This window comes from Clupea harengus, chromosome 17 (genome assembly GCF_900700415.2).
Source record: "Clupea harengus chromosome 17, Ch_v2.0.2, whole genome shotgun sequence".
NCBI classification, from domain to species: domain Eukaryota; kingdom Metazoa; phylum Chordata; class Actinopteri; order Clupeiformes; family Clupeidae; genus Clupea; species Clupea harengus.
The window spans coordinates 24,467,139-24,482,995 of NC_045168.1; the positions used below are offsets into that span (position 1 = coordinate 24,467,139).

At 42.2% G+C, this 15,857-nt stretch overlaps 1 protein-coding gene across 1 annotated transcript in view; it reads right to left on the reverse strand.

Annotated features, from left to right (window-relative positions):
• LOC105897262 (protein disulfide-isomerase TMX3) overlaps positions 1 to 15,493 on the reverse strand; it is a 35,466-nt gene extending 19,973 nt beyond the window's left edge. The window contains exons 1-9 of the mRNA XM_031583473.2: positions 15,382 to 15,493; positions 15,088 to 15,139; positions 14,455 to 14,494; positions 13,136 to 13,259; positions 11,869 to 11,914; positions 6,782 to 6,862; positions 6,137 to 6,236; positions 4,488 to 4,565; positions 4,221 to 4,287 (exon numbers count right to left, since the gene is read on the reverse strand). Coding sequence (XP_031439333.1) covers positions 4,221 to 4,287; positions 4,488 to 4,565; positions 6,137 to 6,236; positions 6,782 to 6,862; positions 11,869 to 11,914; positions 13,136 to 13,259; positions 14,455 to 14,494; positions 15,088 to 15,139; positions 15,382 to 15,415 — 622 coding nt within the window. The 5' untranslated portion in view covers positions 15,416 to 15,493. The remainder of the gene's footprint in view (positions 1 to 4,220; positions 4,288 to 4,487; positions 4,566 to 6,136; positions 6,237 to 6,781; positions 6,863 to 11,868; positions 11,915 to 13,135; positions 13,260 to 14,454; positions 14,495 to 15,087; positions 15,140 to 15,381) is intronic.
• Between the last annotated feature and the right edge of the window lie 364 nt (positions 15,494 to 15,857).

The following is a 15,857-nucleotide window of genomic DNA, read 5'->3' on the forward strand; positions in this document are numbered from 1 at the left end:
CTTTAAGTGTGCTCCGTACAACACACAGTCAGGACTTTAAGTGTGCTCCGTACAACACACAGCCAGGACTATAAGTGTGCTCCGTACAAACACACAGTCAGGACTTTAAGTGTGCTCCGTACAAACACAGTCAGGACTTTAAGTGTGCTCCGTACAAACACAGTCAGGACTTTAAGTGTGCTCCGTACAAACACACAGCCAGGACTTTAAGTGTGCTCCGTACAACACACAGTCAGGACTTTAAGTGTGCTCCGTACAACACACAGCCAGGACTTTAAGTGTGCTCCGTACAAACACACAGTCAGGACTTTAAGTGTGCTCCGTACAAACACAGTCAGGACTTTAAGTGTGCTCCATACAAACACAGTCAGGACTTTAAGTGTGCTCCGTACAAACACACAGCCAGGACTTTAAGTGTGCTCCGTACAACACACAGCCAGGACTTTAAGTGTGCTCCGTACAAACACAGTCAGGACTTTAAGTGTGCTCCGTACAAACACAGTCAGGACTTTAAGTGTGCTCCGTACAACACAGCCAGGACTTTAAGTGTGCTCCGTACAACACACAGTCAGGACTTTAAGTGTGCTTCGTACAAACACACAGCCAGGACTTTAAGTGTGCTCCGTACAAACACACAGCCAGGACTTTAAGTGTGCTCCGTACAAACACAGCCAGGACTTTAAGTGTGCTCCTTACAAACACAGCCAGGACTTTAAGTGTGCTCCGTACAACACACAGTCAGGACTTTAAGTGTGCTCCGTACAAACACACAGCCAGGACTTTAAGTGTGCTCCATACAAACACAGTCAGGACTTTAAGTGTGCTCCGTACAAACACAGTCAGGACTTTAAGTGTGCTCCCTACAAACACAGTCAGGACTTTAAGTGTGCTCCGTACAAACACAGTCAGGACTTTAAGTGTGCTCCGTACAACACAGTCAGGACTTTAAGTGTGCTCCGTACAAACACAGTCAGGACTTTAAGTGTGCTCCGTACAACACAGTCAGGACTTTAAGTGTGCTCCCTACAAACACAGTCAGGACTTTAAGTGTGCTTCGTACAAACACAGTCAGGACTTTAAGTGTGCTCCCTACAAACACAGTCAAAGCTGGGCTGGGTTTGTGTCAAACAGGATTTCCAAACATGGGCCTGCTGAATCTGGATAGCAAACGGGTCTTCTTCTATCAGCAACGGCCACGCTAATATAAAACAATATTGTTGTGTGCAAACTATTACTCTCTTGGCAATTTGTGTTAACCCTGGTCTTTTGTGCATGTTGTGGATATACATAGCCTCAGGAGAAGATCTCAGAGAACAAGATTGCATCATGTTGTGGATATACAGCCTCAGGAGACGATCTCAGAGAACAAGATTGCATGTTGTGGATATACAGCCTCAGGAGAAGATCTCAGAGAACAAGATTGCACCAGTTAAGCAACACCCTGTGAACAACTGGGCATCTGTACTTATTTCGGTCCCTAAAATAAGATGAACACATGCATACAGAAAAACATAAAGAATCATCTCTGCCCATACGTACTATTTTAATATAAACATAAAGAATGATCTCTGCCCATACGTACTATTTTAATATAAACATAAAGAATTATCTCTGTCCATACATACTATTTTTGAAGCTTTTATAGTATTGTAAAAGTAAGTGTAATTTTACCACCAGTGGGTTAAGTACAGTAGGTCTTTTAGAAAGGTTATCTGCAAATGCAGTAAATGTGATATAAACCTACATAGAAAGTAATTATATTTTATGCAAACTTTTATCTTATGTTAGGGCCTGTGCAAATGATCCTGTCCTGCTCTGAAAGCAAGTTGAACCAGTCCACTAGTGGCCATTACATCTAGTCTGGGAGAAAGACACAGCAGTTCAAGCTGACGGCTTCTTCATTCAGGTAAAAATAATAATATAAAAAACAAAAGCAGTATGTATTAACTTAGTGTTGCTGAATAGTCAAAAGAAGTCAGCATGTTCTTCTGGATATATATATATGTACGTATGTACCGCACAAATGTCATTTCGCATGTGATTTACCTCGTCACAACACTGACCATACTTAAGTCATTTAGAGAACGCTCAAAGTGACAATGTTAATCGTATAATCTGTGTATGGAATGACAGATATGAATATAAACTAAATGAATTGTTCTGGGTATTGCTTTACTGTACTCTGCAGGCACTGCGTATGAATACTGATATTGTGCGCGCCAGATCTCCCAAAGGGCTTGGTGTGCCTCCCTGTCTGCTCCCTAATCACCATGACAACAGCAGACAGACAGGAGGCTCTGCGTATCTCTGTGATCGAGTACAGTGTTCAGGGGGGGATGTGGGTGGTGAGGGTTCAGTCTGATGACCTTTTCCTGTTGGGGTTCCTGTGGCGAAAGGAACCCTTCTGGAACCAAGAGGTGAGGCAGACGGACATACTAGTTGGGGCCTGGCCGATCCGGGTGCTTGAGTTTGTGCTCCGAGCCCAGTACAGAGCTCCAGGGCTGGACAACGCCCACTACTGGGGCCCCTTTGTGACAGGGCTGTGCCTGGATGCTACGTTCTTCAGATTCAGCCTACCCCCTGAAGTGCTGGAGAGAGGCTTAAAGAAGGTGATGCAGGAAAGTGGAGGAGAACTGGTGCTCTACCGCTAACATGGAACATCTTAGGAAGTGGTACAGGTGTTTAAAAGGCATGGATATACTCATGACCGCTTCACTACAATGTTTCTTCACCATTAGCTGTATTATTCCATGGACTGACCCTGTGTATGCATGTTTGACACAAATGTTTGATTGATAGCAATAGGCCTTGGTATCTAATATTTTAAGTTGAACATAAATTACTATAAACAGTTATTGCTCAGGCATTCCTAAGAGAGAGGATGTCAGTCGGATGCAATGGAGCCTATGACTGTCTTTGAGACAAAAAAAAGACACACACCGCTTTTAAAGCCAAAATAAGGACATCATTGATAAAATGATAAAATCTGTGCTACCATCTTGCCTCACATCTTGGATTGTGTCCAGTTGTTCATGATCTCTTTTTCTAATTATTCTTTTGAATTATTCCAAGATTATGTATCTGATTTACGTAATTCATTATTTGATCTTATTATATAAACAGACACCTGAGCTTTTTATAGAGGCTTCCGAGTCATTTGTAATGTAACTGGTCACATTTGGTTGAAAATGGACTGCTAACGGCGTCCATCAGCCTCTTGTTCAGGGACAGAGCATGGCACAGAGGCTTGTGTGGAAACCATGGAGGGGGAACGACTGGGGCAGACAGAATGATTCCTTCACTGCTGAAGAGCTTTGGAAAGAGACACGCTATCATTTCACCTCCGGCTGTGCTGTTTCTTTAAGTCAACTGCTGAAAACAGAAGGATACACAGCACATCAATCTCAGTCTGTTCTGGGGAAGCTGAGCTCAGAGTGACAGCCTTCTATTCCCAGTTCCTGTGCATCATTGCAATGCCACAAGGTCTCTCTAATCATGTGGATGTGTGTGGGAGTATTGCGTGTGGACATATAGAAATGTGTGTGTGTGTGTGTGTGCCTTATGCTATTTTTACACTCGGAAAAATAGAAATCCTATAAGCTTCAGCTTTGGTGCACTGGTGCCTTTGAATTTCAAGAGGTTCATATACTGACTAGACAAAACTCATCTCATCACTCTCAGTCACCAAAATATGCAGACAATCCATCCATGCACTCATTCATCTCTATGAGTTCTGAGTGGATTTGGCCCCCCAGAGTGGCCGTGCCTGACCACAGGCCCAACACAAAGCTGAACTGGGTGGCCTCATGACAGACTCTCGGCTCGTAACCATGAGCAATGAGCCAGAAGAAGAGGGGAAAAAATAAATCAAAAGGGGGAAAAAAAACCACACTAACACCAGTGAGAACATGGGGACACAGAGCACAAAGAGTTAGCACAAGGCTATCATTTACCCAAAGCCAACTGACAGGGGAGGCCTAACATGGAGAGAAAACACACACACACATACTGCTTTACAGGCACCACACTCAGAAGGACTTTCTAGGCTGTTTCAGGTCAGACATTCTAACTATGAAAGACTGCAGAGAAGCCATGCATTTATGTTTTCACATGTGTACGGTGGGGCTTCAGGGGTGGTGTCAGAGGACCTGGACAGAAATGAACGCTTATTTGTGTCCCGCGAAGAAACACTTTGATGGAGAAGAAAATCAAATACTCACGATCATACGTAAAGTAGCTCCCATCTTTGAACACCACCACGGAGGGCAACTCGGGCAAGGTAAGAGCCTGGCCACAGAAAGAGGGTAAAAAAAAGAGGGCTTTACTTGAGAAGTGAATAACGATGTTGTATATGAGTGTGTGTGTGGTTAGAGGGGTGTCATAGTGCAATGTATGAAATACAAATAAAACTGATACATTCTAAGTCGAATACAAGAAGAAAATAAGTTTTTCCGAGATGAATGACGTAACTCTGCATGGCAACTCACCTCAGGTAAGACGTCCTCCAGGGCGGAGAAGAAGTAGGTGTAGACGATCAGCTCAGATGCCACCTCAAAGTACTTCTCCTGGAATCGGGAATCGGGGAAGAGGAGAGGTGAGAACAGAGCAATGAAGCCCTTTTCTGACGCAGTCCTCACTAGCTCTCAATCAGCCCCCAGTTCAAAGAGAATCGCAATATAACGAGACATTGAAGAGCTACGGCTGAGTTTTCTAAATGTTGCTTTGGGGATGACTGAGTTATAGGAACCGTCTCAGCATCACTTTATGGCCAATCTGTCACAGTTGTTGGGAAGCTCTGGTGACAGTGCTGTGGACAGCCATGGGCTTGAGATGGGCTTGCTCTGGTGACAGTGCTGTGGACAGCCATGGGCTTGAGATGGACTTGCTCTGCTGACAGTGCTGTGGACAGCCATGGGCTTCTCTTTCTCCCCAGCTGCCAGGCCACGCTACAGCAGGGCCCTTTATGGCCTAATCAATACATGCCACTTCCACTGCGGGGCAGGGACACAAACACGATGCCTAGGGTACACACTGGCATGACACACTACAGCCAACATCTCTTCTTCATGTCCAGACTGCTTTCTATATATTGTCATATGAGCTGCATGTCTTTAAAACAAAAGGATCAGGGAACCTTCCTTTCCTATTCAATATGTTTAGCGAGCTACGAGCTACGAGCAACGGAAGGCATTCTGCACAACAACATAGGGAGTGGTGATCAGAGGCCAAGTTCATAATGGGGGGGGTGCTTGTCATGAGAGGGAGGACACTAACACTAACACCAACACGCACACGCACACACGCACGCACGCACGCACGCACGCACACACACGCACACACACACGCACACAGCCCTGTGCCAGAGCTGCCATTAAGTGCGAGGATCAGTCAGCTCCTGCCATGGCCATCATGCATGATTCATGAATGCAGCGGGGGCGAGGAGACGAGCGTGTCCACTCTGTGACACGAGAGCATGGGTATGGCCTCAGAACAATCTATAGATGGAGCACTGGTGTGAAACCCTTCATCAGTCTGTGCTACACTGAGGGGGGCATGGAACTCACAGAGGGGAATACGTTTACATATCTGATTTACATACGTACCTGATTTACATACGTATCTGATTTACATACATATCTGATCTGATTACAAGGATTTTTTATAAACTGATAAAATGTGCCCTGGAAGAAGGAGTCACTCCCCCACTCTGTAATTGTACTGAAGTCTGAGGGGGAACCAAATCTACACTATACACTATTATCTGTGGTTCTAATTCTCATGTAAAGTAGTATTTATTGTTACACCATGCTTTTTATTGCTCTTAGCTTGACTGTTCTCTCCCTTGTACGTCGCTTTGGACAAAAGCGTCTGCTAAATGACTAAATGTAAAATGTAACACTACATTCAACCCTTTATCACCATGCAAATAGATCAACTACAGACCATTCTCTTTACAGTAAAAAACATCTACTGAGATTGCAACTATATGTTAATATAAACAGGCTTTCTTCCAATATATCTCCAATATCATTTTTTGGCCAAATATAGCAACCACAATAAAATGTTGGAGCACGTCATTATGGGCTGTGTTTTCTAATGACCTGCCAGCTGTTGCCTCCTACTATTATAGGCTTACTTTCAGTGGCGACTCCCCTCCGATGTAAACGAATAGCACGTTGTGTCTCTTCATGACGTGCTCAAACATCTGCTTGCTCGGTAGGGGGCGCACAGCTGGCCTGGAGTGGAGAGGAGAGAGGAGAGAGGAACATTACAATAGAAGGGAGAACCCAGAGAGACCAGCTGTACCATAGATATTCACGCTAGGAAATGGGATGAAAACTTCACTGCTGTAACTGGCACCGTGTAGTAACACTGGCTGGCACAAAAAGTAAATCCAGTCACTTTTGATACTCTAGCCCCATCTGGTGGACAGCTATGGCAAATACTGACACCAGTCTATAGAAACAAGCATTCAATTTGAGGCCATCTATGGGCAATTCTGCATTCTACTGTTAATTTGTTCCGCATAACATTCTTAGAATATACTCAGCATCCCATCTGAGTGAATCTGTGGTTCTGATGGTCAATTTAAACAACAACATAAATTAGGATTATATACAACAGTAATAAAGTGTAGAACATTTACAGTATCTGATATCTGAGACTCTGTTATTCAAGATAACACAAAGTATTACTATATAGCCTATGTGCATCTGGCCGAGACATTTATGCATCATGTCAAGAGAAACATCTGGAATTAAGATAAACCAGTTAGCCTTACCCAGCCACCCTGTTAGTGAACTCTATGATGTCATCCTTGGTCCTTGGCCCTTTGTAATTATAGGCCAGGTCTCCTTTAAGCCTGAGATGGAGATTGAGTTGGAGACAGGGAGAGGGGGGGGGGGGGGGGGGGGGGGTGGGGGGGCAGAGGACAGGGAGGAGGAGAGGGAGAGATAATGAGAGGGTTACATTCTATATTTAGATTGACAAGAGGAGCCTTGTATAACCTTGTGCAAGTAAATTAGACTAAAACCATATTTATAAAATTATATTCCATATACCCCTTTAGGATACTTGTGAGCAATACCGTATTGAATGTTATGACTGAGATGTCTTCACAGCTGTGAATAACTACGCAGTATGATAAACCCATGTGAAAAAAACATGAGCACTTATTTTTTTTTACCTGGCACAAAATCAACACATCACTAAAGGCTAAACATAAACAAGAAATGCAACATTTGTACAATGATTTCTCAAAGGGAAAACATTTGAGAAACTCAAATATGAAACACACTCCTCTGGCAATACATTTCAGCGTTGCAGCTTAATCTTGCTTAAACACCACCAATATGTGTCATGCTACATTTCAGTGTTGCAGCTTAATCTTGCTTAAACACCACCAATATGTGTCATGCTACATTGGATGTGAGCAACACCATTCCCACTCAAATAAAAGGTCAACAGCACATATATGAGAGAACCAAAAATAGACCCATTATTTCTCATTGGACAGGGCATAAATATGTATAAGAGCCATTTCCTTCAGACGGGTCAAACACACACCCACAAATTGTTTTGATTGTTTTCAGGGTAAGGCCACCCTTTGCTTAAAGTAGACGTGACGGCCGCCTGCACTCTGCTGATATCCTTGAGGAGTGTTTGCTAGGGTTACTGGCATAAACAAAGTCTATTCTAGCTCCTTCCAGCAGCCTAATGAGGGATAAAAGATGGGCTCCCCCCTATGCACACCCACCCAGCGGCCACCCAGCGGCCACCCAGCGGCCCTCAGGGCATATCCCCCCCCGAAGGCTTGGAATTAAATAGTCCCCTGAGACGCCTCCAATCTGATCTCACTTCGAAGGGAACTCAGCGAAAAAACAACAAATTGCAGCCCCGTGCTAAAGTAGACATCTGGGAGTGCAAGGCAAATTGTGATGGTGGTTCACTGAATTCATTATCTAATAAGGAACAGGGAGACAACAGGCTCCAAAGCATTTTCACACACAAAAGGCCTCCATAATTATAACATGTATTAACCCTTCTATCAGTCAGTCAAAGCTCAATGGGGCATGGACTGCTAACACGTCTGGCAGATTGATGGGAAGAAATGAGAGCGTTAAGGGGAGACCAAATCACTCCAGACTGATTGTCTTATATTTTAGACATAGTAAACAGACTGATTGTCTTATATTTTAGACATAGTAAGTAGACTGATTGTCTTATATTTTAGACATAGTAAACAGACTGATTGTCTTATATTTTAGACATAGTAAGTAGACTGATTGTCTTATATTTTAGACATAGTAAGAAGACTGATTGTCTTATATTTTAGACATAGTAAGAAGACTGATTGTCTTATATTTTAGACGTAGTAAGAAGACTGATTGTCTTATATTTTAGACATAGTAAGAAGGTGGGTTTTCATGTTTGACATTATCTGTATCCAGATTTCCATTAGCTGCCTGCTTTACCCCCCCAAATCGTAAGAACGTCTTTTTCAGCACATCATTCAGAATTTATCGCAATAATACACAAGTAAGCAAGCTAGGTTGCTTTTATCAGTGCCAACTTTGATGTTGTTGCTGTTAGCACACTAGTCTTAGACCTAAACTTTGTAATGCCTTTGTAACTATCTTGGAACATATTATACAAAGCGGGATGCAAATATCAATAATATAAAATCTGTTCCTGGCACAGCACATTCTTAAAAAATGGTGGTCTGGTTTCTCTCCATGTGTTTGTTTTTACACTGATGAGCCATTACATTAAATCCAGTCGCATAATGGAGACCAGCAAACAGTTCACTAAATATTGCACAAGTTATTGGGTATCTAATAGAATAAAAGAAGAAAAAAAGGGAGGAAAAATGAATAAAGATCTAGAAATCAATTTATATAGAAGTATAGTACTTCAATGTAGTCTGTGTCATGTTCTGAAGAACTTCAAAATAGAGTTAACTAAATAAACGATTTCTTATTCTTAAAAAACGATAGCAATCAATACAAATTGATTGATTCGATTTTTTTTCTAAGATAAGAGGAGCCTACTTGTGTCTCTGAAATCCAAGCAAATGAGGACACATATAAAGGTTTCTCCTCCTTCATTAGGCTCCAACTTGCAAACCAAATGAGTTTCCCCATCAGGGCATCTATGGTGCCCGCTGGGTAAGTGGCAATAACACCTCGTTCCCGAGGCAAGAGAGCCCAGGATTGCATAAGCAGCGCCCTCTGGGCCCATTCTCATTACTGCATCTCTAATGCCCCAGAGGATCCAGACCCTGGAGCGGCTCCTGAAAATGTGTCACTGTCAACTGAAGCCAGCTTCCAAACTCAAACACCAGGCATCCCTTCATGTGCGTTTGCAGTTTCAGATATTTCATTTCAGAATGCTTTCTCATTAGTTTAGTGATAGTTTGTGTTAAACTGAATTAACTCAACACACACGTGCATACATACATGATGCCATGTGAAGTAAATAAGAAGCATCATTACTCTTAACTCTATGTGTGCATACAACCATAGAATTTCTGCCAAACTGACACTAGGCTTACAAAAATCGCTGCGAATCATCATTATAAACAATAGTGCTAACTAGGACTGCTCAATTATAGCAAAAATCCTAATCCTAATCTAAAATGAATAGTCAATATTTGACTCAATATTGAGATCCTGATTATTTAACACAATTACTCATTCAGTGTTTTCACTAGGATGATTTTTCAGCAGCGGTGTGGTTGTGTGTGCAGCGGTGTGTGGTTGTGTGTGCAGACGTGTGGTTGTGTGTGCAGCGGTGTGGTTGTGTGTGGTTGTGTGTGCAGCGGTGTGGTTGTGTGTGGTTGTGTGTGCAGCGGTGTGGTTGTGTGTGGTTGTGTGTGCAGACGTGTGGTTGTGTGTGGTTGTGTGTGCAGGTGTGTGGTTGTGTGTGCAGCGGTGTGCAGCGGTGTGTGGTTGTGTGTGCAGGGGTGTGTGGTTGTGTGTGGTTGTGTGTGGTTGTGTGTGCAGACGTGTGGTTGTGTGTGCAGGGGTGTGTGGTGGTGTGTGCAGCGGTGTGTGCAGCGGTGTGCAGCGGTGTGGTTGTGTGTGCAGACGTGTGGTTGTGTGTGCAGACGTGTGGTTGTGTGTGCAGACGTGTGGTTGGTTGTGTGTGCAGCGGTGTGTGGTTGTGTGTGCAGGGGTGTGTGGTTGTGTGTGCAGGGGTGTGTGGTGTGTGCAGCGGTGTGTGGTTGTGTGTGCAGCGGTGTGTGGTTGTGTGTGCAGCGGTGTGGTTGTGTGTGCAGTGGTGTGGTTGTGTGTGCAGGGTGTGGTTGTGTGTGCAGCGCTGTGGTTGTGTGTGTGTGTGTGCAGCGGTGTGTGGTTGTGTGTGCAGCGGTGTGGTTGTGTGTGCAGCGGTGTGGTTGTGTGTGCAGCGGTGTGGTTGTGTGTGTGTGTGTGCAGCGGTGTGGTTGTGTGTGCAGCGGTGTGGTTGTGTGTGCAGGGGTGTGTGGTTGTGTGTGGTTGTGTGTGCAGGGGTGAGCTTGTGATGTTGGGCCCTCAGCACTTTTATTTAATTGATTTATTTACTGTATTATTACCACTAAGCGTGGGTTTTTCTTTTTTGTATGTGGAGAACTTGGTCTGCTCCTTCAGTTATAATCATTTAATTGATTTTTGAAGTGCTCATTCGCGCTCAATTTTATTTTGAACAACACATCATCAGTAGGGTAAAACTAACCTGTCTCACGACGGTCTTAACCCAGCTCACGTTCCCTATTAGTGGAATCAATATATATTATGTTTATATTATAATATTGTAAAAAAAAGTGTTTAGTCATCTTTAGTCATTTTTATTCAATGTGTGTACTGAGTACTGTGCTGTACTGTACTGAGTTTGTTTTTCATATATATTTGAAAAGGTTAGTACTGTAGGCCTATGGTAACATTAATATCTCAGTGTTTTAAAAAAAAATCCATCTACACCACTAGTCTTATACAGTAGGATTACTTCTTGGCCCGTAGATTAGGCCAGTAGCACTAAACTATAATATCATTAGCATGCTAACTAATGTAACAGCGTTTAGTCATGAATTAAACCGTGTGAAATTTCAGCAGTGGCTGAGAGTGAGTTTGTGCTTTTAGGGAGGGGCGAAAGCATGTAAAGGAAATGAGTGTGCTGTGTGCTATAAGGCAAGGCAAAACAAGAGCATCATTGCGAAAAGGAATGTGGCAGATGAATCGTTCTATCCTTTTCATAATCGCTGTATCGATAATCGTAATTGAAATTAAAATTTCGATGAATTACACAGCCCTACTACTAACCTTTCTTAATGGATCTCTCCAGCTATCCTCACCATTTCTAGCTGTGGTAATAGTAGACCTAGCAGCGTTGACAAACCCTATATGGTACTGATATACAGCAGCGGACAGATGCACTCCGTTTCGTCTATACTGGCACAAAGGGAGTCGCTCCCGTTGGTTTACTGATGCACAAGTACGCTCTGTGCTGCCTGAATGACCCTGCAGATCACTTTAGACGAGGAAACCTTTGCAACACATCTTGAGCATATCACATTACATCGCAGTTTCCACTAAAGCAACATGAACAACTGTCTGAAAGTCCCAATCTCAGGCCATTTGAACCTATACACTGTGGCACATGCAAAAATACCCTGTTCTATTCTCTTAGTATTTGTATGCGCATACAAACTAACTTACACTTGTGTATTTATGAATGGGTGTAATTGCTACACTGACAATATATATACCAATATCAACGTTATTAATATCAACCAATATCATTGTAAACGTATTACCAGATGTGTTATATTCTCAATACATTTAAAATAATTTATGTCTATTTTTTTTTCACAATCAGCAATTCAGTACTCACAGTTTGATTGTTGGGTATCCTCGCACACCAAATTCTGAAGCCATACCTGGCAACACAAAACATAATGTGCATAAATGATCTGAAGTTGAGGATGCCTTTGCACAAACTTGCCCTAAATAAAAGCACCACATGAATCAGTGGTTCATCAACATGAACCCAAGACAGAGGAGATTCCTGCTCATATAACTCTTTACAAGAACATATATCCCATGTCCACCCACCTCCCGTGCTTAATGACTATAATAATATTTAATAACTATATAATATTTTATGGCCAGCCGTGTGAGAGTGCATGTGAATGGCTATGGGCCAACATCGACAGAGATCACTGATTTCTACATTTAAAACAACAGTTTGGAGTTTTGTTCTAAAATTGCGAGCTCGCTACCTTAAAGGCATGCCGAAATCTTGCAAGCACCAACATAAGAACAAGCTGGCAAACTGGTGTCTTGGGCTATATAGTTGCCAGTGTGATACTGTGAAAGCTTATCTGTCCTTCACATGACCATACATCATTCAAATTAATTTGAAGATGATACCAACACTAGATGCCTATAAAAACACACAAGTTTAACAAGCTTTAAGAGCACTACTATTAGGATATTTTATGTCAGCGTAAAACATCATCTAAATGCAACCGTGTGTCCTGAGTATAAGCATTTGGGTATTTTAAGACAGAAAGGTCTGGGTCACATCCACCTAAACCCACTGCTGTTCAGAGCTGCAATCCCCATAATATTAGGCTTGCCACACTATAAAGCTCCCTCATCTCTGGATGGACAAGCCTGTAATCCTAGAGTCAGCATACCTTTCTCCCCTGCTTTACACGTCTTAAGTAGCTTCTTAAGAGAGCTGTGGCCAAAAGCTTTATGTCATGTCATGTCATCTGGCACTTAGAGCAGACTTTGGGAATTAACTTGCTTAAGAGGATTGGCCCAAAGTGTGATCAGTGTGTTCTGTGTCTTTCTAGTCAGGTGAAATGCCCGTGGGGCCATAATGCACAAAAGCCTTTCCTCTTATCAATCTATAAACCCAGGACCAAGCACCCAGTCAAACAGTACAACTTAGAAGAGAGTTGCCGTTCTAACAAATGGTTCTTTAGTTTTATTTCTCAATAATGTTGTAAAGGTCACATTATTACTAAATTAGACCTCAGTTTGTTTTACGCAGATTACGGACAGCAAGGAAATGATAACAGCCATGTTAAATTGATTGTTTTTGTATATGTATGTGTATGTATTGGCATGAAAAGAAAAATCACTCTCACCATTGTAAGCAGTAGCGTCCATTTTGCCCACTCTGACAGGAGACCCTGAGCTCTTCAACTCAGCGCCGACGTCGTGCCAAACTGGCTCCAGTTTTTTACAGTAGCCACACCAAGGGGCATAAAACTACAGCAGAAAGTACACAATCACACATTAAACACAGAGAAAGTACACAATCACACAATAAACACAGAGAAAGTACACAATCACGCATTAAACACAGAGAAAGTACACAATCACACAATAAACACAGAGAAACGTGTAAGCTGAAAGTAAACAATCACACAATAAACACAGAGAAAGTACACAATCACACATTAAACACAGAGAAAGTACACAATCACCCAATAAACACAGAGAAACGTGTAAGCTGAGAGTAAACAATCACACAATAAACACAGAGAAAGTACACAATCACACATTAAACACAGAGAAAGTACACAATCACACAATAAACACAGAGAAACGTGTAAGCTGAAAGTAAACAATCACACAATAAACACAGAGAAAGTACACAATCACACATTAAACACAGAGAAAGTACACAATCACACAAAAAATACAGAGAAACGTGTAAGCCAAGGATGCTTTCAAAACGTAGATTGCAGGCTTCTGTTTTCCAAACACAAAAAATTAGACTGAATAGTTTGTGAAGCTAAATGTCTGACACTGGCTGCTCAAACTGAAGTATAGATTTTACGTCCAATCATTTGAAGTGTTGAATCATTTGAAGGGCTTTTTTTGTATCATAATATTACATTGTTCACTAACCCCTAAATTCACTGTTCACAAGATACCTTCCACTATCAGTGGGATACCTGAGTGCATTCTCATGGAAAACTGAAAATGTTGTCTGAACATCAAGTCATCCATTCACCATGAGAATACTTCATGACTTGAACATACAGTCTACTGTCCGTAGACTCAGGCTGGTAAATGCTTTGTTCGTGTTCGTTACATAGACTCTAGAAAACTGCCAACACTTTCACATATCTCATTGTACTATCGCAGCCATCTGCCCAGGCCCCAGACATGAACCCTGTGTTAAACCAACCCTGATACCACCTCATCCGCACACAGTCTAACCCCACCCAGCACCCCCCACCATTAGCCACCACCTCATCTAGCATGCATGACTTCTCCTTCACTAAAAAAACACAGCACAGCGCATCGTCTCCTATTCCACCGGCCTAGCAGCTTCCGCAAGGGATGAACTGGACAGAGCTGCAGAGGATGCCCATAGGCAGCGGCTCTAGACGGGGCCATACAGTTTGATTGTTGTGTCCATGTGTGTCTGTGTATGAGAGATAGACATACTCACATCTACTAACCACACATCTTCCATGCGGCTTTGTTTAAACCTACAAAAGAACAAATACGTGTTTAGTGATGGAAACTTGACTGACTTTTTTAATATGGCAAAGCAAGGTAAATGTCTACACCGAGTAGATCAATACTGTATTGATCCGTTGTATTGGTTGCATTACTATACCAATGCAAAAATGCATAAGACAATGACTTGGAAAATAGAGAGAATGTCATAAAAGGCTGTTCTTTCCCGTGAAGCTCCTTCCTGCCAGAAAGTGGGCAAGATGGATTGTGAAAGAAGAATTGTATTAATATAGTTGGAACTCTGACTGAAATTGTAAACATCGTAGCTGATCTGGCCACAAAACGTATGACTGTCTATATCAACACTGTGTCAACACTGTTAATACGATTGTCTACATCAGAATAGCTCAAGGGATGCAATCAGCTAAGTCCACTCTAGGGCGCACTTTATGCATAAGCTATTTCCCTGCACTTTCTCAGACACAATTTAAGTAAGCTCTTGTCTTCAAAATATTCGTATTTCTTAAGAGGTAGTTCTGGTGAAACTGCTGCAATGTCTGCATTTGATGACCCATTCAAATAATGTTCGGGTTCAATCTATAAAAATGAACAAATAACTTACGAGTCATCGAGGTCCTCGACAATTGCTACTACCAGCGAACTTAGAAAAAGCACTGTGGAAAGATAACATAATTCACAATGATGAATGACATTGTCACTGAACCAAATGCATCTGCATCTGAGATTTGCTGCTGCCCAAATAGCTTCCGATGTGATGCATCAGCTTCCTTAGCAAGCCAGCGCCGTAACTTACAATCAAATCATTTTCACTGATCGCGTTTGGGAATACGCTAATTGGTGCTGACTAAAGTGTAGATAATAACGCCACAATGATTTAAAAGTACGAGTAACTTACCTGCATACACCAAACTGACTCTCACTTCAGCCATCTTTCCGAACGAGGAACATCAAACAGGAAATACACCAAGTAAACCCAATACGTTTGCGCATGCGCAAGCACCCCACTGCATTCTCTCGGAAGTGTATGCCCAAGTGATGTGACCAAAGACAGAGATTGGTGTAGATGGAACTCCTTACAAGAATTGAATCAAATACCCGAGTGTTTCATATTTTTTTTTATGCTAAATATTTTTAATCAAGTGGTGTTTTTTCAAACTTCTTCCAGCCTGTCACCTAGGCATGGGCCTAGCCTACTCAAGGTCTTTCAAAATGAAACATTGTGGCTCAGTAGGATGCTATTTGATTACATTTGACATGTATTTTTTATATAAATATAGGCTATAATGCTATTGTTTCCCAAAATAGCAGATATTCCTTTGTAAATAACTGAGCAAACCCCTGTTAATAATGATAGTAGGCTTGTTTGTATCA